Source organism: Alligator sinensis, unplaced genomic scaffold (genome assembly GCF_000455745.1).
Source record: "Alligator sinensis unplaced genomic scaffold, ASM45574v1 scaffold392_2, whole genome shotgun sequence".
In the NCBI taxonomy this organism is placed as follows: Eukaryota; Metazoa; Chordata; order Crocodylia; family Alligatoridae; genus Alligator; species Alligator sinensis.
This window is the reverse complement of record NW_005842145.1, coordinates 1,045,217-1,070,288: the sequence shown is the minus strand read 5'-3', so window position 1 is coordinate 1,070,288 and position 25,072 is coordinate 1,045,217. Positions and strand designations below refer to the sequence as shown.

General features: G+C 41.3%; 1 protein-coding gene across 10 annotated transcripts in view; it reads right to left on the bottom strand.

The window, feature by feature from the left end:
• Window positions 1-25,072, bottom strand: part of GLIS3 (GLIS family zinc finger 3) — a 354,919-nt gene that overhangs the window by 96,870 nt on the left and 232,977 nt on the right. For 9 of the 10 annotated variants that reach the window (XR_003094464.1, XM_025206209.1, XM_025206208.1 and 6 more), the window contains exons 5-6: window positions 20,149-20,310; window positions 16,905-17,015 (exon numbers count right to left, since the gene is read on the bottom strand). Coding sequence is in view for 9 of the 10 variants with exons in the window: in XM_025206209.1 (XP_025061994.1) it covers window positions 16,905-17,015; window positions 20,149-20,310 (273 nt within the window). In the remaining variant the exon portion in view is untranslated. The remainder of the gene's footprint in view (window positions 1-16,904; window positions 17,016-20,148; window positions 20,311-25,072) is intronic. The other variant, XM_025206216.1, reaches the window with a different exon arrangement.

Here is a 25,072-nt window from a genome sequence, read left to right as displayed (position 1 = left end):
TGGACATTTTTCCTCCCTAGGTTCAGCACTTTGCATTTCTCCTTGTTGAACTGCATTCTGTTGTTTTCTGCCCACTTGTCCAACCTGTCCAGGTCTGCTTGCAGCTGTTCCCTGCCCTCCGGTGTGTCCACTTCTCCCCATAGCTTTGTGTCATCTGCAAACTTGGACAGAGTACATTTCACTCCCTTGTCCAAATCGCTGATGAAGACATTAAAGAGTATCGGTCCAAGGACCGAGCCCTGTGGGACCCCACTGCCCACACCCTTCCAGGTCGAAACTGACCCATCCACCACGACTCTCTGGGTGCGACCCTCTAGCCAATTCGCCACCCACCGGACTGTGTAGTCATCCAAGTCACAGCCTCTTAACTTGTTCACCAGTATGGGGTGGGATCCCGTATCGAAGGCCTTCCTGAAGTCTAAGTATACGACATCCACCCCTCCTCCTGTGTCCAGGCGTTTCGTAACCTGGTCATAAAAAGAGACTAGATTGGTCAGGCACGATCTGCCTGCTACGAACCCGTGCTGGTTTCCCCTCAGCATAATTTGTCCTGCCGGGCCCTCGCAAATGTGAGCCTTGATAATTTTTTCAAGGACTTTGCCAAGGATGGAGGTGAGACTGACTGGCCTATAGTTGCCCGGGTCCTCCTTCCTCCCCTTCTTGAAAATGGGGACCACATTGGCCTTTTTCCAGTCCTCCGGGACTTGGCCCGTGCGCCACAAGCGTTCAAATATTCCCGCCAGTGGCTCTGCAATGATGTCGGCCAGTGCCTTCAGCACCCTCGGATGGAGCTCATCCGGGCCTGCCGACTTAAAGGCATCCTGTAGTCCATGGCTCTATATTTTCACTCGTATACCATGCAGAAGTGAGTAATATAATTAAAGAGGCATATGAAATTTGATAACAGAAAAGAAATCCAAGAAATCCACTTATTAATAATGCATGTTTTGGTCATGTTTTGATACAATTGCTTTTGTTTTATTTTTCTCTTTTGCCCATCTGTAAATTTAGCTGTTGTTTCTTTCTCAAAGTATGATGTTATTTTTTCTCCTTAAGCATTCCCCCGTACCCCATGCTGCCACAGCCTGCAGCAGTACAAGGCAAAGCTCAGGACACAAAACAGTCCTTGGAAGAATGGCTGGAAGAACATGAAGTGGTCTGTCTGTAAATGTTAATGTTACGGTGCATTTACAATCTCCTGATTAGGACAAATGCTGCGACCCCAAAAGAAGGGTAAAAAAATGCAAGCTGTTTTATTGTTACTGCTTCCTAAAGATCAGAGGAGTTCTATACACACCACCATTAAAATACCACCCCCACTACAGAGCCTACTCCCTGGCCACACCACGTACATTCCATAGTTTCTCAAGTCACAGCAACTGCTCGCAATGATGTAACAACAACAAATGGGGGTGTCAGCCCGAGCCAGCCCTCTAATCACTTTCAAAGTGTGTTTTGTTGTTTTTCATTGACCATGCTCAAAAGAACTGGTCACTCGTAGTCTCAAAAGTTTTACAACAAATTGTGTGATTAAATTCCTTAAACACTTCTGCCCATTACTAATCCCTTTTTGCCAACATCCCTTTCAGGAAAAATTGCTGCGCTCCACGGTGCCTGATTTATATTTCATTTTGAGAACAGGAAGTAAAGGGATTAAAGTTGAGGATTAAAACACTTACTCTTTACTGCATTTTTTCTGCAGAATGGTTTCTTAGTTGCTATGGGCACTGCTCACTGACCCTTAGCCTCTGAATGCACTTCTTTTTGCATTAATGGCATATTTTAAATGGACTCCATAGAAAACTATTGGGGGCAAAATATCCTTAAGTTCAACTGCTCTCAAAGCAAGAAAATAGATTATGCCTTTCTCTACTCCATTCTCTCCTTTTTGCAGTTTTAGCAGTGAAATTTGAACTAAGAGTTTGAACAAGGGCATCAGAAATCTGAAAGACTTGAAAATATACAGGGCTGGTACTGTAGGAACTAGAGCAAAAAAATGTTTGTTCACATGAAGGCAGGTGTGAGAGTTAGGGCAGTTTCTCCAGATATATTTGGTTTAAAAATCTACAATATTGCCTTAACTAACATAGTCTTCTGATGATATATTTCAGCTGGTCATCAAGGTTATAGCCCTTCCTCTCTTCTTTTATTCTTGACAATACATTCTGAGTGAGAGAGAAAGGAGAATTGGATTTCTTTGCTGTATTTATAACTCAAACAGCGGAAGCATACTATTATTGCTTCCACAGGAAAAGAGGTTTCGTAGAAATTGTGGGGGTATGAGAAAAACTAAGAGTATGAAAAAATGACTTGAAGTCAGTTCTGTAGCTTAAAATATAAGACATTAACTTCAGGAGAAGAAAATCTCTAGGCAATGTTTTAGTCATGCTTTCCATTAAGTCTAACCACTGGCATAAAATTGTAGTCCAAGTCTATATAAAAAAAACAGGTAACTTCATCCAGACTGAGGTGTAATCAACACATACTCAATAAACAGAAAATTTGTTCCTACTGTACGAGAGTGTAAACAATGAACAATCAAGTATTAAACAACATTATATACTGCCAATATTTATAAAAATGAGCTTTGTATTATTTTTCTGGGAGAATGATATATTTGTCAAAGTGTTCCATAGCACAAAAGGTGTTTAATCAGCCAAGCCTTTATAGATAATTCTATGTTAGCCTGTAATTAATAATATAATATATTTTACAACCTGAGAAAAGATTATTCAGTAAGGCATGTCACACCTTTTAGCACCACTTTTTAAATTCTTCCTGTTCTGATTTCTCTCTTTTAAGACTGGTAGGTGTGTGTATTTGAGGAAATCAGCTGTAAGGGAAAAGGGGACAAACTATTAGAGAGGAGATATGATGAGTACATCATATCACAATGACCAGGATAAAGAGAAATATAGTCATTCAGGTCCATTCCTATGGGTCAAATTCACTTATGTTCATGAAGAAGTGTCCACATCACCTATACCACAAGGACCAGGAGATCATGGTGAGTGAGGAGGATTGGCTGTGGGATAATGATTAATCATACACAGGTGTCTTTCTAAAACCCATGAAACAGAAAAGGACTGCCTGCTCAGTGCCACCACAGACTGGCAGAGAAAGGTTGAAGCTGGGGAGCAGCCCCAGAACCTAGCTGTTGGAGGTTTGTGCAGTCCCTGCATGGAAAGGCTGTGACCACTCTTTCAACTCCTGTGTGTAGTAGACACAGGTGGGTAGCAGTGGAGTCTCTGTGTCTTCCCCTTAAGGTCAGAATGGTGGATGGCACCTAGTTACTTTGGCTAAAATCCTACTTAAAGTCCAAGTGACTGCCTTTCTATCGTAGCCAATATTCCTAAGTGATGCATATAGCAATGTAAAATATGGACAAAGGATGTGCAGAAAAAATCCTAAAAACAACTTTTCATCAGAGAAAACCAAAATGAGTCTGACACTGTTTATCCAAACTACCCTCAGTTCACCAAACCCTGCTGAATACAGGCCCGAAGCCTGCCTGTATTCCTAGTTAATTATGCTTGGGGCCAGGGGCCACAGGATGATGGGATCCCTGGCTCTGGGGTGGACAACCACATCAGGAAGTCCAGGTTCTTTGTTACAGAGCCAGATGCCTTGAAGGAACTGGGTGTGAGGGCCTTGTTAGACATTGTAATTTAAGCTGCTCAAATGCTGATGGGTGTTAGTGCTAGCATGAGGTTGGAGCACTCACACCTTAAAGTTAAAAACCTACACTGACTGACCCCCACCTGCACAGCTTTGACATGCCACTGGAGAGCTGGTGAGCAGGGGCCTGACCAGGAGTTACAGCTGTGAGTTACCACTACAGGGCTGGTGAGCCAGGACAGGCTCTGTGGGGATGGGGCGGGGGGGGGGGGGGGGGGGGGGAGGTGGAGAACATGAAACTAGAAGGCAGAGAGTTAATGGGATGGGGATGGGTAATGAAATGGGAGGTGGAAAGAAAATGGGATTTGGGAAAGGGTAGTGAAATGAAGTAAGTCAGCTACTGAAAATAAAAGTAAAAAAAATTAAATGAAAACAAGAAAAAGTAAATTAAAGAAGGTCTCATGTTTTAGTAATTTGGGATTGGGGGTGTGAGGGGTGTTGGTTGTGCTTCCTGGGGTGCCTTGAAGGTGGGTGCAGTGACAGAAGGCACTTTTGGGGTAGCTACTGCCCCTGCCCCAGGAAGGAAGCCTCAGCTCAGGGGGACCTGATCCAGCCCACTACCTTGGTCCCCCCACACCCCTAGATGCCACACCTGGACCCATCCATGCCCTGCGACTTGGCTAGCTGGCATGTGCTCTGCAGACTGCATGCACAGGGTTTCATCCCTGGGGTTGGGAGGGTGGAGTTGACTTGTTGCCAAGCCACTCCCTGGGCAATAGAGTTCAAGGGGTGGAAAACATTTGTCCACACAAAACAGAAGGGTGGGGGAGAGGACTCTGCATCTTGGGATGCTGGAGGACTGCAACTTGGGTGGCTCATCTGTGGGAGTGGCCACACATTAATGGAACACAAAGTGGGTAACACAGATCAGAGGGAAACCTGCCCTGGAGTGGCATAACTTTAAGCTACCTAAAGGGTGCTTAAAACTAGTTTCAGGTGTTAGTATGTGGACAATCCAGGTGTTGAGAGGTCAAGGAGGTACCTACAACTGATGTGCAACTAAAACTAAATAAAAAAAAAAAGGAAATTGACAAGAAGTGGAAGCTAGAACAGAAGACTAGGGAGGGAGTATACGAATATTGCTTGGGCATGCAGGGATGACATTAGGAAGGCCAAAGCACAACTGGAGTTGCAGCTAGCACAGGACAAAGGGTAACAAGACAGGTTTCTACAAGTATGGTAGCAACAAGAGGAAGCTCAGGGAAAGTGTGGGTCCCTTACTGAATCGGGGAGGCAGCCTAGTGACAGATGAGGAGGAAAAGGATGAAGTACTCAATTCCCTTTTTTTCCTCAGTCTTCACAGGTAAGGTCAACTCCCAGACTACTGCACTAGGCAGCACAGTTTGGGGAGAAAGTAAGCAGCCCTCAGTGGTGAAAGAACAGGTTAAGAACTATTTAGAAAAGCTGGATGTGTACAAGTCCATGGGGCTGGATGAAATGCATCTGACGGTGCTGAAGGAGTTGGCGTATGTGATTGCAGAGCTGCCAGTCATTATTTTTAAAAACACATGGCAATTGGGGGAGGTCCAGGATGACTGGAAAAGGGCAAATATAGTGCCCATCTCTAAGAAAGGGAAAAAGGATCCAGGGTACTACAGGCTAGTCAATCTCACCTTAGTCCTTGGAAAAATCATGGAGCAGGTCCTTAAGGAATCCATTTCAAGCACTTGGAGGAGAAGAAAGTGATCAAGAACAGTCAGCATGGATTCACTAAGGGCAAGTCATACCTGACCAACCTGGTTCCCTTCTATGATGAGATGTCTGGTTTTGTGGATACAGTGAGAGCAGTGGACTGGATATATCTTTACTAAGGCTTTTGATATGGTCTCCCACAGCATTCTTGCAAGCAAGTTAAGGAAATATGGGTTGGATGAATGGACTGTCAGGTGGATAGAAAGCTGTCTGGATTGTCAGATAGTGATCAATGGCTCAATGTCTAGTTAGCAGCTGGTATCAAGTGGAGTGCCCCAGGGGTTGGTCCTGGGTCCAGTTTTGTTCAATATTTTCATTAACAATATGAAAGATGGGGATGGAGTGCACCCTCAGCAAGTTTGCAGATGACACCAAGTTGTGGGGTGTTGGAGGATAGGGCTAGGACTCAGAGGAGGATTGAGCCAAAAGAAATCTCATGAGGTTCAATAAGAACAAGTGCAAAGTCCTGCACTTAGGACAGAAGAATCCCATGCACTGTTACAGGCTTGAGCCCAACTGTCTAAACAGCAGCTCTGCAGAAAAGGACCTGGGGGTTACAGTGGACAATAAGCTGAACATGTGTCAACAAAGCTAACAGCATATTGGGCTGCATTACTTAGGAGCATTGCCAGCAGATCAAGGGAAGTAATTATTCCTTTCTATTCTTCCCTGGTGAGGCCATATCTGGAGTATTGTGTCCAGTTTTGGGGGCCCCAGCACAGAAAGTTTGCGGACAAGTTGGAGAGAGTCCAGTATAGGGCATGAAAAATGGTTAGGGGGATGGGGCACATGACTTCTGTGGAGAGGCTGAGGGAACTGGTTTTATTTATTCTGAAGAGGAGAAGACTGAGGGGGCATTTGATAACAGCCCTTAACTATTTGAAGGGTGGATACAAAGAGGATGGAGCTTGACTGTTCTCAGTGGTGGCAGATGACAGGATAAGGAGCAATGGTCTCAAGTTGCAGCAAGGGAAGTTTAGGTTGGATGTTCAGAAAAACTCTCACTAGGAGGGTGCTGAAGCACTGGAACAGGTTACCTAGCAAGGTTGTGGAATCTCCAATCTTGGAGGTTTTTAGGGCCTGGCTCAATAAAACCCTGGCTGGAATCTAGTTGGGGATAGTCCTGCTTTGAGCAGGGGAGAGACTATTTGACCTCCTGAGGTCCTTTCCAACCCTAATTTCTAAGATTCTATGATTCTACGAGCAAAATAATTTGATATCCTCCATTTCAGTCAGCTCTATTACAGACCCCTTTCCACTCACTCATTCTCCTGATGTATATGGGCACAACGGAGTGCAAAATGGAACAGTTTATGTAACAAAGGAATGGAAGAGTAAACAGAAAAGGGGGTGCCCTTATTTACTATAACTTGCATCCTACTGTCCTATAAGTCATGTGGACTTATGTGTGTATAAAACCAATTTAAGTGACAGAGGAATCAGGCCACATTCCTCTAACAGCAATATATTCCTTTTTGATTCTCTGAGTCATAATTTTTCCCATCTTTTCTTCATTGTCAGCTTCCATATTCATCCAGTCACTTTAGGCTTTCAAATGGTCTCAGGGAAGCTGGCTTCTCTGGTGATACAATTACCAGTCATATTGAAAAATGCCTCCCCGCCCTCAACCCATTATGAAGAGCAGCCTTGTGTGGGACAGCAGCTGGCTTGCTTCCCTAACCAAAAAAACCTCCCTGCCACACCTTTTAAGGAAGAACATTTATTCTTCGCTGAAATTTAGATAAATTGTCCTTCTGATCACAAGCAGCTAATATTTCCTAAAGTTTTCCATTCTATCCCACTACTTCAAAATCTACAGCAGGATTCTGTCTCCCTCCTTCAGCCTTACTCACTATATCTGCTCCCAGCTGTTCATAGGGCACACCTGACCACCTCCCACTTCCGCTTTATAATTTTGAAGTGCTAGCTGGCCACAGCTCCCGTGGCTCCTGTTACACTACAATTTGTGCCTAAAAAAGAAGAGGAAGAGAAAAATTGTAAAAACAGAAAACAATTAAATTCTTCCTTTTCCAGTGTCACAATAGAGAAATACTGTACTTACTTGATTTAAAAAAGAGGAACCCCCTCCCCCCCTTAACGTGGGGTAAAACACTCCTTGCCTTGGAATCGAGTACAAAATGGCAGGGGGGGGCAAGCAGTAGCTGTGGCTTCAGCTCTGGCCCCAACCTCAACTTTGCAGCCTCAGGCAAATGCTTCCCTTCCCCACCATTTTCTCCCTGCGCTGCTTCTGCCTTTCCTGCCCCCACCCTCTTACCTTTGCTTCAACGCCAACTGAATCCATCCCCACTACAGCCTGGAGCATGCAGCATGGCTCTAGCTTGGCTTGACCTCATAGCAGCAGTGCTAGCTCCATGCTGCTGCTATGGGGCTGGGCTGGGGCTGTGCTCTGTGCCCCAGACTGAAGCAAGGATGGAGCCTACTGGCATTACAGCAAAGGCAACTAGGGGGGAGGTGCAGGCAGGGGCAGAGGCTACAGGAAGGAGGAGATGGCAGGAGGAAGTGGGTGAAAAGGAGGGAAGGGGGGCTGCAGCGGGGGGGTGAGTGGGAGGGGACATGTGGCAGGGGGGCAGGCTGCTTGCCCCCCTCCGCTGCCTGCCCCCCTCCCCTGCCTGCCCCCTGTCTCCCCAATGCCCCCTGCTTTGCCTGCTCTTTTACTGCCACCCTTACCACCTGAAGTGCAGGGGGAGCATGAATTTAAAATGGACCTTCAATAATTTGATTCTCCACATGGAAAATTATAACAAATATATAGACTGTCCATGTATACAATGTAATTATTGGGGGGGGTGGTAATCTTAAATTCAGAGTCACCTTGGATTCAGGTAAACATGAACATGGTACTTTCAAAATTAAAGTTTCAGTGTAAACATTTTCAATTTTTGAGAGAGTTATGTTTTAAAAAGTCAACTGAAAACTGTCAATAGCTGTAGTCCTCACTATCACTAAAATCTTGACACTGCACTTGAGAATCAGTGAAGGAAACCTTGGCAGTTTGTTTTATAAGTTCTCTGATAGCAGCTTTCATGCAAAGTTCGAAGCTCTCACTTTGCCTATTTCGGTGTCCAAAAAGAGAAAACTTTCAGGCAAAAGTGAACCACATTTGTAGAAAACTTGGCAAACATTTGTACATGTGGGCCATGTGCAAGCCACGTGAGGTCTTGATTTTGATATTTGGGACCCATGACTGGTGATGACCCACACAGTTCTGTTATCTCCACCTAACCAATATACAAAGCCTAAAAAAGACAACAAGTCAAAATTGTTTCTAAAAATATTCTTTGAATCGTCTTTTGAAAAGCCAGGCACTGGCAGCAGTAGAGAAGAAAGCTTCAAACTGAAGGCAGATGGGATAGGAGCAACAAAATATGACTGTTGTGGTAGATTATGACAGTTGCATAGCATAAATAAAATAAATAAATACTTGCTTGATAGTAACACAATTTAATTGAAATTGATAATCCACACTAGTGACACTGCTGTGTCTAACTATTAACTATTCAGGCTCCAGTAACATTACCCTGAGCAGTGGAATACCACAGGATCAAAGGTACAGTCTATCAAACCTGCATTTAATAATCTTATAAAACCAGCAGAGCTGGTCAGTTATCTTGAACAATGAATCCAGGCTTGGTGTCTTCAAAAGCAATTTGAACAACCTAAAATGATACAGGCCTGGTCCCAGAAGAGAGAATCCTATTTAGTGTCAGCGCAGTGAAATGGCCAATATTCCAAAACTGGTGTAGGAAAAATCTGATGTACAACATCTAACATTAAAAATATCAGCTAATAGATGTTACCTCTGTAAATACAACTAAAGTCTACATGTTCAACCAAATTAAGTAAGATAACAGGTCTAACTTAGTGTTCTCTTCCATTCAGAGCTCCCACTGGTAGATTTACAAACCAAAAAAAGTGATTTTTTGCTTATAATAACTGGTTTTCATTAACTTAACTCCTTATAGTGCGGAACTTCTTCTATCATGGCTATTTTATTAATACTGAATATAGGAAATCCTACCTATTTTATTTAACAGTAATTGCAATATTTTGTGCAGAATATTTTAGATTTATCCATTGCTGTCATTATAAATAAATCAGAAATTGTAATAGGAAGTTTCGCCACTGCAGGGCAGGGATTGATGGTTGTTACCTTCAGTTTATAAGGCACACACCATTGGCTATCTTAGCTTGTCCTTTCATAATATATATGAAAATTTAGAGGTATTATTTTGACCAGTGGAGGGCTCCTGTAGGTTTCCATCATAGCAGTAATGTATTTAAAAAGAGTAAAAATTGATACCAAGAGCCAAATTCTACTCTACCTAGCAGATCCCTAAGGCCACTTAGGCACCTACATATGATCCTATTCCACCCTGCCTGAATCTCTGAAAAGGTCATTAATACTAAAGGTGGGTGCATTCGTCTTCTCCTCACTTGCTTTTTGTGACTTAGGCCCCATCTACACATTTCACTTAAGATGTGATTAACCAGTTAATCACATCTTAAGTGGGCACATGGCCACATGTTTACTCAATTAATGGCATGATAAAAACAGGAATAAACTACAAAGTTATTCCACAAAATGAATATAATAATTTTGTAGCTGCTTCATATCATGCCATTAATTGTATGTGTGGCCAGGGATCCCTGGGGCTGGGAGCCCTGTCAGCTGATCAGAGCTCCCAGCTGGGAGCACCCGCAAGCCTAGCAGCTCCTAGCTGATGCTGGCTCCCAGCCCCTGAGGATGGAAGCCCCAACAGTTGACAGGGTTTCCAGCTGTGGAGGCACTCCATGAACGCCCGTGAATGGGAGACTGCAGTTGTTGCAATCTCCCAGCTGCAGGGGTGCGTGGAGCACCTCCGCAGCTGGGAACCCCATCAGCTGAAGGGGTGACCAGCCACAGGAATTTCTACTTGCCACTGCAGTGGGAGTCCAGGATCATAATCCTGGGTTCCCCTACACCAGCCCTAAGGCATGATGGGATCTAATTCATAATCCCACAATCATGCTTCCTGCCATGTATGTATGGCATGGCAGGAAGTGCAATTGTGTGGATCACGTATCAGATCCTACCATACCTTTACCTGCATGTTCAAAGGGGCCCTTAGCTTTAAGGCTAAGATGGCAACATTAAACAACATTAGCAGTTTTCCAGGGACTTAAACAAGGTAACATAGGATCACGCTTCCGTACCTAACAGAACCTGACTCAAAAATTTTGAAGTTGAAATTGAAGTTGGATCTTCTCGTCTGTACTGTGATATACACAAATAAGTACTGGAGATCAGACATAATTTACTGCATGGTTTCTTCTTTAACCAAAGAGTTGGAAAAACAGAAGTAAGAATTTTCAGACATTTTAGATACATATTTTCTCCACCAGGGTTCCTAGAGAAGCTGTGTACTATATATAAATATGTGTTTCTATGAAAAAGGATAAAGATTTGTCTTATGCATAGCAGAATGATAATATTCATTTCCCAACTTGGTTTTGAGGCAATTTCCACTCAAGAGTATAGGCTGGAATTGAAATGATTTAGTTTTATCATTTAATCTTCAGTAATCCCAATAAAGGGGACCAATAAAGAAAGGGACTATAAATTAATCATGCTCAAGCAAATACCATCAGTTCAGCAGATCCAAAATATTTGTATGCAGCACCTTTCTTTTGAAAATCTTAAGCCTACTGGCTGACTGTAATAGCTTCTCTCACTTCAGTAGAAGTGCTTAAAGAATAAAAACTTCTAAACACAAACAAGGCTATCAAAACTTGGCCTTAATCATAGCCTTCATTTAGTGAGGATTTTCCCATCAGGATTTGTCTATTAGCTATCATGGGGATTTATCTCCACCAAGAATGAATATCAATATTATCAGTGCAGCTGTTTACAGCAGGCTACTTTTCTGACTGCAAGGCAACAGAAAAATGCCAATCTAGCAATAGTTCCCAGATTTTGTAAAGATAACAAATAGTGTAAGTTAATAAAAATAAATCCTCTGAGGATTAGCCAGGGCAAATATCCTTCTCCTACCACCCTCCTGTATTCATATGCCCAATTTCCTCTTTATGTCTATATCTGTATGAATCTCCTTTATTAACACAAACAATTTATTTGGAAACAGAAATTAAATAATAATTACAATTAATATTTTCCTTCCACTCCCAAATTTCAAATCTCCTCTTCAAAAATCACATTGGCCTTCAGTCACAGCCATTTCTTACATAAGAATCTCTCTCATCATGCCACAGGGCCATAAATTGGAGATTTCTCTTATCAGGAAGGAAAGAAGAGCTTCTCAGCAGATCCCACAGCACTCACTTCTGGGACTGGACTTTAAAACTGTAACATTTTGTGTATAGGGACAACATTTTAAGCCATTTGGAGATCTTTTCCATTTGGTGTGCCAAAATGTTTGTGTGCGCCATGAAAAATGGTGCAAAATGGTGTGCCATGAAATGTTTAGTTTCATTGAAAGCAAATGGATGACAAAGGCTTGTTACAGAGTCATGACTTTGAAAGTGAATAGGAGAAGAAATGGTCCATGAAACTGTGACTGACTGTATATGGCTTGTATTATAACATGTTTAGATAGGCAAATTTTCAGGTGCTTTAGTAATAAGTGCTAATATACTTTTCTAAATAATGAGTATATGGAAGGAGAAAGTTAAGTAAAGTGGGAAAAGGAAAACAGGTAAAATAGCAGTTGATAAGAGACAGAAAGGAAAAGGAGAGAAAAAATGGTACTGGGATCAATACTACCAGAAAGTAACAACATCAGCCTCCCACCAAAGCTCACATGAGTTTGGGTTGTATATCTTCAACAAATAAAGACACAGAAGTGAGAGATGGAATGAAAAGGAAAAAGAAATGAGAGAACAGGTGAAAAAGAATAAATGGAAGGAGGAAAAGAATGAGAAAAAGAAACACAAGTCAAGTCTATATAGGCTTTAAGATGAATTTTTGTAGACTCATTTAGATATATTTCTATATTACTTCATGCTTGAGAGCCATCTGGCCTGCTTCTGGTCCCATAGGCTCCCTCCAGTAATGACTAGTGGCAAATGCTTCAGAAGAACCCTAAATAAACAGTTATGGAGCAAATACATTTCTTCCTAATCTCATTACTATGACGTTGACTTCTGTCCCGAAGCATGAAGAATATCCATTACAAATCTGAGCATTATATTTAATCCTAACTAATATAACCATGGATGTTCTATTTATCCCTATAAATATTCAGTCTTTGTTTGAAACCTGCTAATTCTTAGCCTCCATGATATCTTGCATTAACACGGCTGGAAAATAGTATTTTAAGTTTTCTGTCTCCTGTATTTATTTTATTAATTCATTGCATTTTCATGGCAGAAGAGGGAGAAGTTAAAAGAATGTATGTCCTTCAGGTTAATTATGGTCCAAGGGCATGTAGCATAACTGTATTTAGCCTAATAGAGCTTCTGCTTTAAAGATTGTTTATTTCTATCAATGACAGAAATTTCACAGTTATAAACTAGTTATACCCACACTTTTAAATTTTATTTTGAACATACAATCAAAAATTAAATTTCAATCTCTTGCTCAAAATTGCTGGAGTGCATATATTAAATATAATCTTGCTGTTGACTTCAACAAGGCTAGAATTTATCCCTTTACAAAGAAAAACTTTCAGTTGGTCTATACAGGTTTGCCTTCAAAAGAATCACTGAATCAGGCATTTGGCCTTCCATAATAGATCATGAAAGTACGTCAGCAAAAAGCAATTAAAGGAATGTACCTATATAGGTTTTCTATTTTAATTTATAATTTCTCTGGCCAGTCAGACAGCCCGAAAGAGGGGCCAGAAGCTTTGCAGATGAATCATGAAAAACTGTGCGGAAGAGTCGATGTAACCACAGACTGACATGGTGACTAGATGGCTCCATGGCATCTCCACTGCTATGAATATATTTCCTTAGTTAGTTAAAATCTGTGCAGCATCAAGAACATATTTTAGTATACAGTCTTGGAGACCGTATAACTTCTCAGACACCAAAATGATGTCATTTAGTGTGTAGGGGGAATGTAGAAAGAGGATTAGAGGCAGTCGGGCAGGATATATTAAACGAATCCATGACTAACAGGGTGTGACAGCAAAGGGTTTCATTCTTTTCAACAGAACAGTTCCCTAGGGCTGGTACTATTGCTCCACTGTGCCTTTATCACCTTGGAATTTTTATGGTTATTTTTGATGAATTCACATATTTGTAAAGGCTTTTTGACATTAAGCCAATTTTCATTTTTAATTAAAGGTCGTAAATAATAATTCTGCTTTTAAAAGGTTTATTGTTTCTTACTTTTTATTATTGTTACTGCCAGGAAATATTTCAAATACCAAAGCATGATGTGAGTTAGCAATAAGTTCTCAAAGGTCCAGTAACTACGCTGTACCTTGTAAACATTATACACTGCAAAGTGAGTGTATGCATTTAAAAATTTGCCTTGATTGATACCACATTTTTTCTTTTTCTTTCTTTTTTCTCGGGTTTGACTTATTTCTATGTCCACATATTAATGCATCTCAAATGACCCAGGAGTATACATAAATCCTTATCAAGTGGACTGGCTGCAAAACTAAACAACTTTTAAGTTTAAGCCTAAAAAAATAGTCAAGTGAGGAGTATGGAGGGCCAGCTCTAAACTGTGTGGTATAAAGGAAGAATGGAAATGAAGAAAACCATATGGGGAATATAACCCTAAGTGGGATCCCCAGATACTACTGCAGTTTGACACATTTATGCAGAGTGCATACCATATTATTTTAGTTTCAATTATGGTAATATTACTTTAGAGTTTGTTGGTCTATTTTAGATGTATTATCCAAGTTTTATTTAATGTGTCACATGTAAATTTGACAGAATATTATGGCATGATCACCACCTGCCTTCCATACTTGCACCTAGAAGGAAATGGGACATAATACCTCTTTCCTCCTTTCTGCCATATGTGTATCCTGTGAAGAGCAATCTTTTGCATAGACAGTCCAAAAGAAGACGAGTAGGAAAAAATAGTGGGTAGAGTCACAGCATCAGTTAACACAGGAAAGACTAATGATAGATTACTTTGCCTCGGTCTGTGCTCAGGGCAGTGTCCAACAGAATAAGCACCCTCCTGCCAGGCATGGGGAGGGAGCTTAGCCTGAGCACAGGCTGATCAGTGGCTATAGACCGAGTGGCCAGCAGACTCGGTCTGTGCTCAGGGCCAGCCCCTCCTGACAGGAGGGAGCTTATTCTGCCGGATGCTGCCCCAAACGCAGACTGAGCAGCAGCTGCGGCTGGGCTGGGCAGACCCAGCTACCATGCCCCAGGGGCAGAGCGACTAATAACCCCACTCCCTGCTCCCCTCCTCCTAGAGGCCCTGCAGGCAGCGTCTGGCTCTCTCCCACCCCTGCCCAGCTGCTGGACCTGCAAGGGGGGAGCTATTGTGATGGGGGCAACAGCCCCTGTCCCCATTACCCCAAATATGAGCTTCTTCCTGGCAGGCAGAGCTACTGCAGAGTGCGACAGTGCTGCAAAGGTGCTGCTGCACACAGCCTGCCACAGCTCTGCCAGCCCCGCAGTGCAGCGCCCCTTTTGGGAAGGGGCTCGCATTCCCTGACATTATGACAGGGGCTGCTGCCCGCCAACAAGGACCCTGCCCCCTCCTGCTGCAGTGACAGGGCGGGGGCATAGCCAGACAGGGCCCCTTGCGGGGAGGGGGCAGGGACAGGGTTTATTCCTCCTCCCTCTGGCATCCAGTGGAGGGGACAGCAGGGGGCCTATTCCCCCACAGGGAGCCAGTGTGGCAGCGATGGCAGGCAGACCCAGCTGCCAGTGGGGGTAGAGGGAAAACTAATTCTCCTCCCTGCCCTCCTCTGCCTCAGCGGCCATGGTGCCCCACTGCTGGGGCTGCAGCAGTGAGTGGGGAATGCCCAGCAGACCCGGCTTGGGTCCCTACCGGTGGGATAGAGAGGGGGGGAATTAAACCTCTCTTTGGTCAGACCCCTGCCCCTGCCTGTCCCTGCTCTAGCTGGGGAGCAGGGGGTGAGGCCAGCCTGGCTGGGCTGGAGCAGAGAGCACAGCCCAGAGAGCATGCCAAGATGCTGGGGGAGTCTGGTTTAACTTAAACAAGGAAGGGGTCTGGGAAAGATTTTGCATAAATTGGTTTGAGCCAAATCAATTAAGTCTGATACTACATTCAACCAGATTTATTTCAAGCCAGTTTCAGTCATTTTGAAACTGGTTTATGTGCACTGAATGTCTGTTCTGTTACAGGTTTAAACCAGTTTCTGACCACTTAAACCAATTTATGTGTAATGTCTGTCCCTAGCTTCTATCACTGCCCAGCTGCTGCTTAGTGCTGTCCCTGTGACCTGCAAATCAGAAGGTAGGAGGAGAATAGATTTAGGCAGGACTGCCCCGGATACATTTTTTCTACCCTGTGCCTCTGATCCAACCCTACATATCGCAGCCCACAAAACTATACTCCAGGGTTTCAGACACTGTCTAAACAAAACTATCACCATCATCATCAATAGCAAAACAGTCCATTACAGCTAAATATAGTCCTTTTTGTGTGTGCTATGACATTAGGACTCTACTTCTCTTTAAACTATTTACATATTCCTCATCACTTTTTAAGTGAAAATTTGGGATTTATTCTTAATGGCAATTGATTTTTGTAACAAGGAAAAATCAATTTTGAACTTTGGGAGTTCTTTGACATTGCTCCCAAAGGCTGTGGTGTACAATAGTACAGGGAATCAGATCATGTCCCCAGATAACAAATTCATTTTTCAACATTTAGTTTATGCAAGTGTCACGGGACTCGCATCCATTGAAACCCAACATTGTGAGATAGCTCAATATTTTCAAATGGCTGGTGTTTGCAAATATGATTAATACTTCTCCAGAGTTCATTTGACCCATGAGCCATCTATCAATCTATGATGGGTTAGCAGTATAAACTGGATGTTACATTATAACATATTCACCTGTTAAATTAATTTTATAAATACAATCTCTTTTCTTAATGTTTTTGTGTCAAATGCTTGCATATATCCATAAGGAGTAGCTCTTATAGTTTGAGACACAGTAAAACAGTCTTAAGGAATCAAAGGTAAATTATCACCTGGGCACCACTAGATTCTTGGACTGTGTTTTTCTTAATGAAGGAGTACCAGACTTGGAGTTTAAACTTTCAGCCGTGCACACAGTGGCATAACTAGGGCAGGACCATGGGGGCAACCACCCCAGGCACTGACTTGGAGGGGGATACGGGATGGAGAAGAGAAACAAACAAACAAACAAAACCTGCTGCTGCTGACAACCACGTAATTATGATGGCATGCTGGCAGCACCCAGAAGTTGCTGTTGCCCTTTTGCCCTGGGCACCCAGCCATGTTACTACACTGCTGAGTGCCCAGACTTGATAGTTTTAGTTTTATAACATTAACTTCACTAGAAAATTCCTATGTATATCAATCCTTAGGAAAAGTTACCTTTTTCCTGGCCTGTTGGTCTTTGGAAGAATGTGCCTTTACATGCTTTCTCAGGGAACTTGGATCTGTGTATCGCTTGGTACATCCTGGAATCTGACACGCATACGGTTTCTAAAACAAAACCCAAAACAGGACAAAGCCGCACCTGTTAAACCACAGATTTTTGTAACAAGGAAAAATCAATTTTGAACTTTGGGAGTTCTTTGACATTGCTCCCAAGGGCTGTGGTGTACAATAGTACAAAGCAGAATGCCCAGTAGCTTAATAGCACAGTAAAGAAGAAAGTGAGGCTTGTCAGGGAAAAAAAGCATATTATTTTTTTCTGACTTTTAACAGCCCATTTTTAATTCAATTGAGCCATTTCTTAATGTACCTTATGATTGTCTTTGTCATTGTAAATGCATATGTCCAGTTGTACTTAGAATTCTTCCACCCTTGGAGCACCCCTTTTCACCCTCAGGGTTAGTCAGAAATGATATTCTTTAGTGAATCAGGTTAAGAAACTGCAGTATAGGCCCAGATAGACTGCTTGAGAGTTATAGAAGAAATGCGCTACAGAAAGAGGGAGAATACGAGAAAAGGTTAATCTACAATATGACAGAAGCAGCAAATAGAAAGCAAGTTTTAGATATTCAAGTACCAGAAAGGTAGAAAGTTGCAAAGATGAATACACAAAGAATATATATTTTTATGTGAAGTAGAAGTCGTGTTTTTGGGTTCATACTTTCAAAATATACAACGTGACCAAGATAGTCAGTCCCAGTGTCCAAGTAGGGCAAGTTTTTTTAAAATTCAGTGGGCACATCTACATATGCACTGATGTGCCATTGTTACTGTGCATTAAGTTTAGTACCTGTAATAACAGGCACTAAATGTACAATAATTGGCACTACTGCTCAGTAGCACCGGTGCATGGTCTTTAAGTGATGCTAATGCTCAGCAGATTAATTCTACTGCACATTAGAGCATTAGCACAGCTGTTGCCGACTGTGCATTTAACATCTCGTATAGACGCATCCACTAAGAGTCACGTGTACTTACTGTAATCTCTCTGGAACATCTTGGAATATTCACAGAGCATTTATGCCACAATATGGAGTATTACATATATGAAAATACATGAAATTGTGACCTGTTTGAAACGACCATTGTGTTGGCTATTCACTAATTGAAAATTAGCATTTAAAAGGTTTGTGACAAGTTATATATTATTTCTATTCTATTTCCTTTTGTAAACTCTGATTCTGCCTAAAGCTAATGTTATTAAGTTTTGTGATAAATTTTGTTTACGTAGTAGATCCTGTCTGGGAGCCCAATATTCAAAAACAAAAATTTGCTTGTACTGAAGTCTTTAATTTTTACAATAGGTTATTCCCACTCCCCCCCTGCTTACCAACCATAATTTACTGTTATGCACAATAGGGTATCCTTTCTCACCCCCACAATTTACAGAAACTTACTGTTATATTTTCTCAATGCAACTTGAACAAAAACTGTCTCTAGGGATATCTGTATGTTTGATCATTCTACATGTTTTGCTTGTCTCCAAGCAGTCATTTGTGGAGCCCTGAAAATCTTATAACTAGGAAAAAGATTACACCTTCAACCCACAGGTAGGCCATATGTCTTCAGCTTCCCCTTTCCTAATAAACTAGTTTTGTCAATGTATCAGTCTGTTTGCAATCTTTGATAGCATTTTTCCAAACATTTCTGTTTTTTCCCAAGCATTTCAATTCATCTTTAGAACTGAAAGACTCTGTGGCAGAAAAATTCTGTTCCTGCCCTGAAGAGGTTTCCTTCCCACGTAGGACAGTTGAGAATGGATGTTTCGGTAAAACAGATCTCCCCAAATAGTTATATTACCACAACTTACTATATGATGCAAACAAGTCTAAAACAGTCATTGACACAAGCATAATTGACAGTCAAGTAAAATGTAATCCACTTTAAAAGTTTTGTTCCCTGATGTTCTCAGTAGACCTTCATTACTTGTTCATTATACACTGTATCATAAAACAATCTCTTCTAAACGCCAGAATCTGCAGCACCATATAATGAACATATATACACTTTAAATTGAAGCAACATTTCACAGACCAGTCTAGTTCTGATGAAACATCAAGGGATAGATTAAGAAAACAGCGGAATCAATGGAAAGACTCCCATTGACTTTACTGGAACTTTGGATCAAGTCCAAATGAATTGATTTTAATATGCCTTTTTTTAAAGGAGCACAGTAATTGCATCAATCACTAATCTGCAGTAATGAATGTTAAGGTCAAATCAACTCAAGGGAGAAGTTCAGTGAAATCATGCTATATGACTAAGATGGATAGGATTTTGCCCTCAGAGTATTTTGTGTTTTGGGATTTATTTCTATAACATCTTGATTTTTCAGCATGTTTCTCCTGTCTGAAAGGACTTTCTTGTTCTGTATCTTTGCAGGCAACGGTCAGTATGCTCATAGTCATTGCTCACGTGATTTTGAGATTAATAATTAAGGCCCATCTTACATGCTTACTTTACATACCTCAGTAGGTAACCAAAGCCTACAGTGAGAGACTGCGGGACCTGAACCTATTCAGCCTCCACAAGAGAAGGCTGAGGGGGGACCTGGTGACCGTCTATAAACTCACTAGGGGGAACCAGAAGGGTTTGGGGGAGACGCTGTTTCCCCTAGCCCCCGCTGGCATAACAAGGAGTAATGGGCACAAGTTGATGGAGAGGAGGTACAGATTGGACATCCGAAAAAACTACTTCACAGTTAGGGCGGCTAGGAGCTGGAACCAACTTCCAAGGGAGGTGGTGCTGGCCCCTACCCTGGGGGTCTTTAAGAAGAGGCTGGATGCCTACCTGGCTGGACTCATTTGAGTCCCGTTTTTGTTTTTAGGGTTTTTTGTTGTTCTCCCGCCCTGGCGGGGGGTCGGGCTAGAAGATCTATTAGGTCCCTTCCGACCCTAAAACTATGAAACTATGAAACTATGAAAGCCACCTCAGAACAGACAGGTAGGCTTACCATCTGTCAGCTTACCAGAAGGCTTACCTTCTGTCAACTCCAATCTTAGTATACACAGAGGAAACAGAGAAATCTGAATAAGACTTCAGTAATACTCTTGCAAGAGACTTGATTATGCCATAACTACCACTGCTCAGATTATGTTAGCAATCATTTTGTTTTATCGTCCTATCACCCAGTGATATCTGCAGCAACATGGTGAGAAAAAAAAAGAAAAATAGGACTTACAGTGTCCAAGTGTGTTCTCTGATGCTTTGCTCGATCGCTGGAGTTACTGAATGCTTTCTGACAGCCAGGATGCTGGCAAAGGTAGGGTTTCTCTCCAGTGTGGCTCCTTAAGTGAATCTTGAGATTTTCTAATCTGGAAAAGGCCTTCTTGCAGCCCTCAAACTATAAGAAAGAAAGAAGTGATTTACAAAAAAACCCAACAACCCCAAATCAAGCTTAACTAGTCCACAGAGGGCTTTGTGCTGCTACAGTTACTACCTGAGCTACTTTGCTTAAAGCTCAAGGACCTCTATGGTATATTGCAGTCTGCAGAGTAGATACACTCCTAGTTACTTGTATGACCCCTTTTCTGTAGCATCTGAGCAATTTACAAGTTTTTAATGTATGTATCCTTACAAAACCCCAGTGAATTAGGAAACAAACATTATTCCCATTTTACAGATTGGGAATTGAGGCCTAAGGAGGCCAAGGGCCAGATTCACAAAAGGATTTATATATAATTTAGAAGCCTAAGTTAATGGGTGCCATTCTGAGAACCAGTGCTCTGCTGGCACCAAAAGTTTTCACCAGTAATGATTCACAGATGCCTAAAGCTGCCTTAAATTTGTCAGGGATGAGCAACCTAGTATGAACATTTAAGTATAATGACAATCCTCAGACTGGGCATTCCTTCACCTATATCCCTAGAGCATCCCAGTTTGGTAGGTCCACTCAGAGCACAACTACAGCTCACCTACAATTTCAGAGTCTGTGCAAAACAGCAGCAGCTAAGAAATGCAGTCTGGAAGGAGTGATAGAAGAGGCAGTGATGGTTGTTCCTCCTCTAGGAGAGTGAGAGCGAGGGAGCAAACGTGTCAGTGAATATGGAAGAATGTGCATGATTCCCTGTCCAAGCAGCTGGAATGCTCACCTGAGAGTCACCAAGAGCCACTTACTTATGCACTTCATCTGAAATATATTCCATGTAAAACAGAACAGAATCTGGAACCCAGCTTTTCTTTCCCCCAAATGAATGTCCTGACCTCTAGGCCATAGAGACACACTCCTTGTTCTCTCTGTCTCTCTTTCATTCTGGCCAAACAAATCTTTCTCCACAGTCACACTGCTTCAGCAGGCGGGATAGAGAATGCCCCCAACTAAAAGAGCCTAAAGGTTAAGCCAGGTAGTTAGGGTAGTCTCTTAAGAGATGGCATATAGGGTTTAAATCCCTCCTTTGTACCCCCTGCTAATGCTTTTAATAAAGGGCAGAAACTGAGTTGAAAAACATCTTGCAAATATTTGCTTGATCAGAGATCCTTGAAACTAAGTTATATTAAAATGACCTTTGAAATATTACATTACCTTTCTATTATAGGTTTTTATATAAGGTACTAAGATTAACTGGTTCATCATTAGAAACGATCATCACAGGTCTTAATCCATATGGGTAACCAATAATCAAGTGCAACATTATTCCTTTCCCCAATAAGCTACTACATATATTGAGAAACCTACGTGCATGTCCATTAGACTAACACCAGTTCTTTCATGATCAGGTTTCCATGTTTCCCTCTAATGTTAGGGAAACTAAAGGACTGTGTGACATCAGCATTTTGATGTACATTTGATTTCAATTTCATAGACTCCACTCTTTCATGATCGTAGACATAGGCTATGATCGTAGACAATTATAAACGTAGGCTTTTACAATTCCATCAGTCAAGACCAATTAATCCCATTCATTTTAGCTACTGTTCATTGCATTGCACAGTATCAGAGGCCACCTGGTGAACTATATGTTAGCTTGTTGTTCATGTTTCAAGAGAAAACATGCATTGGCATAAATGTCACATTGCTAATGCTGCAGATATAATATGAGTCATTTCCACAGCTTCTAATACTCATTTATTTCACCTACCTTACAAGAAACTGAAGTAACGTAATGACATTTGTTTTATTTATTGTACAATGATGTTGCAAAAATAGATGTAGATAAGACAGACTGTGATCAAAATTTGCATTGGCTTGTAATGCATTAGAGCTGAAAGGGGAAGGAGGAAGAGGAGGAGGAGGAGGAGAAGGGGAAGGACAACTACTCACATTTTAATTTTTTAAGCATTTGAAATAATGAATAAAGAAATTCCTATAAATTAACAGATTAAAAAAAGTATAGGAAAAGGATGAAGAAAAGTAAGGCATAGTTTTGAAAAAAAATAACATTTTGAGTATTTGCTTTCACACTTTTTTCTTCCATAGCAGAGGAAGAAAAATAATTGCATGCTATCCAGGCAAATTTAGGATATGAGACAATTAACAGAATTTTAAAATGCTATAGCATAAAAAGAGGGGAAAGGGTGCCTTGTTTGGGACAAAGAGCCAACCAAAACCTTTGCTTAAACTTCTCAGGAAACTTTACACAACAGGTCATTTTTCATTTTAACTGACGCTTTTATGCGAACCAAATATACCGGGCTTTTGAGGTCCTCCAATCACAAATAATCATAATCATACAAAAATTCAACTGTGCTTGAAGGCAAAAAAGGCAACATTATTGGCTGTTCTTAGTCAGTGAAGTTTTGGAGGGAAAAAGTCATAACATCAAAAAAGTAACAAATCTAAAACTGAATTTTGCTTTATAGTATTTTATTACTTTGAAATATTCTATGATAGGCCCATGAGAATTTATAGACAATCATGAAATATCAACATTTCCTGACAAGGAACAGAGTAAATATGATATTTTTGAGGGAAAATATGCAAGAAAGGAAAATATAAGTACTACATGCTTAGTATGAAAGAATGGCCAAGAATTTGAAAAAAATCATGTAAGGACATTTAGGTGGAATTAATAATGAAACCCACTGACAACAGAGAAAAATAACATTTGGGCAAATTAATAAATATTGCAAGATGAAGTTTTAAAACAGAAAGAGTTTTCTAATCAAATGGCATGGATTAAACTGTATATCATGGTTTAATCAGAGTCCCTGCAATGTAAGCCCTATAGCTGCAAGTAACTTTAAACTCTATAGGATAAAATTAACCCTATGGCAGAGGTTCCAGAGAAGGCTCTTTGAACTGTTGAAGTCCTATGTTTATTACTTAAGCCTTGATTTTGTAAATACTTAAAAGTTAGCACATGAAAGTATATATAGAGTAGGAGAATTAACAGAAAACTTAAACCAATAATTAATTGGACAGATACAAGGTGAAATTATCACTAGAAGAATAACACCCCTCCCCTGTAAAGAATTCAGCAATCCTTAAATTCAGATCACTTTAAGTATGAACTGGCATTCACTCAAGTGCTGGAAACTTCCGGCAGCTATAAATAATTCTGGGAGATGAAGTCTATGACATGCCACCTTACAGCCACCCTCCTCTTCTCTGCTCCCTGTACCTTCTCCAGTCTGGAAAGATCCCAGCCTGGGGAAGGTATGGGGTGCAAGGTCTTGGGAGGGAGGGGAGCAGTGGGGAAAGCCTTCCTGTATGCAGAGGAGCCACTGTTCCTCCCCTCCAGGCTTTGGGAGGGGAGGATGCGGCAGGGCAATGCTCCTTGCCTATTCTTCCCCAGACTAGGGACCCCTGGTCATGGGAAGGTTCAGGGGGGCAGGGGTAGAGGTGGCAGCAGCTTAACTCCCCAGTGATCAGGTGAAGTCAGGCCGCCGGGAAATGTTCCCATACCTTTCCTAGACCAGAATCCCCTGATCAGGGGAATGCACAGGAAGCTGCTGCTCGACTCTTGCCAATCACAGAAGTCAAGCATGTGGGTGTTCATTCCAGCAAAACCTTTGCCTTTGATACCTGGAAGATCTCCCTCCAGGATGGGGCACATTTCCTCTGGGAGGAACTGAATGAATAGGTGTACACTGGCAATTTCTACTTGGAGAGTGACAATTCTCCCAGTAGAAACATAATGCCTGTATGTGGCCTATGATACTGTAAATTGCTCTCTTCTCTTTAGTAAAATAACCTATTGGGTCACTGAGCCTGAAATACTGGAAATCCTTTTTTAGATAGTTCAATATTAACTCAGAAAATGAAATTTCTGAAGTTTAGTAAACTGCTCAAATTCTAAAAGATACAAATTAGAAAAAATACGTTCTTTTGAATGATATAAAATATATAATCTTCAATGCAAAGGGGACTTAAGATAAATAATACCATTGAAAGGAGTAGCTGAAGGGACCAAACTGATCATAGTGGTGTTTTCAAATGGAAGTCTTCATAGTTTCCAAGTTATTAAGTGTGGTAGTGGAAGAGGATGTAACACCTTTATTGCAATTAGTCACCTTAGTACTTGCTGTGCGTTTGGCATTCTAAGGCTATATAACACCCCTAACCATAATTCTGATTCATTCAGATTTTCTGGAAGTATTAAAATGTTGTGGAATTAATTTAAAAAACCCCCTCTGTAATGTTTTCTTAAACTGCAATAAAGGGCTCACAGTTTACTGCATTTTTCTTTTTACTGTTGCATTCAAATTGAAACCATTAACTAGCTCATAAAGACAATTTCCTGGCTCAGAATGTTTCTTAATTTTGACCTAGAGTTTTCTGTAAAATAAATACATTGCACTAGCTATGCATTTGTGTACATGGTTGTTTTGTTCTTATCTACACAGATCTCACACATTGATTATCAAAGTTATCAAAATATATCCCCTTGCACAAAGACATCCCCACTCCTTTTATGTTGGCTAGAGAGAGAAATCACACAAACTGTTATAAGTGATTGGAAACCACTAACACAAGAGAAGTTCAGTGTGCATAAACTACTTTCAAAATGGCTGAAACTAGTTTAAGATAAGCCTGGATGGATGTAGTATCAGACTTAGCTGATTTAGGTTAAATCATTTTATTGAAATTCTGTTCCAGATCCCATCCAGATTCAAGTTAACTCACAGTCCCCCAGAATCCCAGGACACTTTGCACCTCCCCTGGA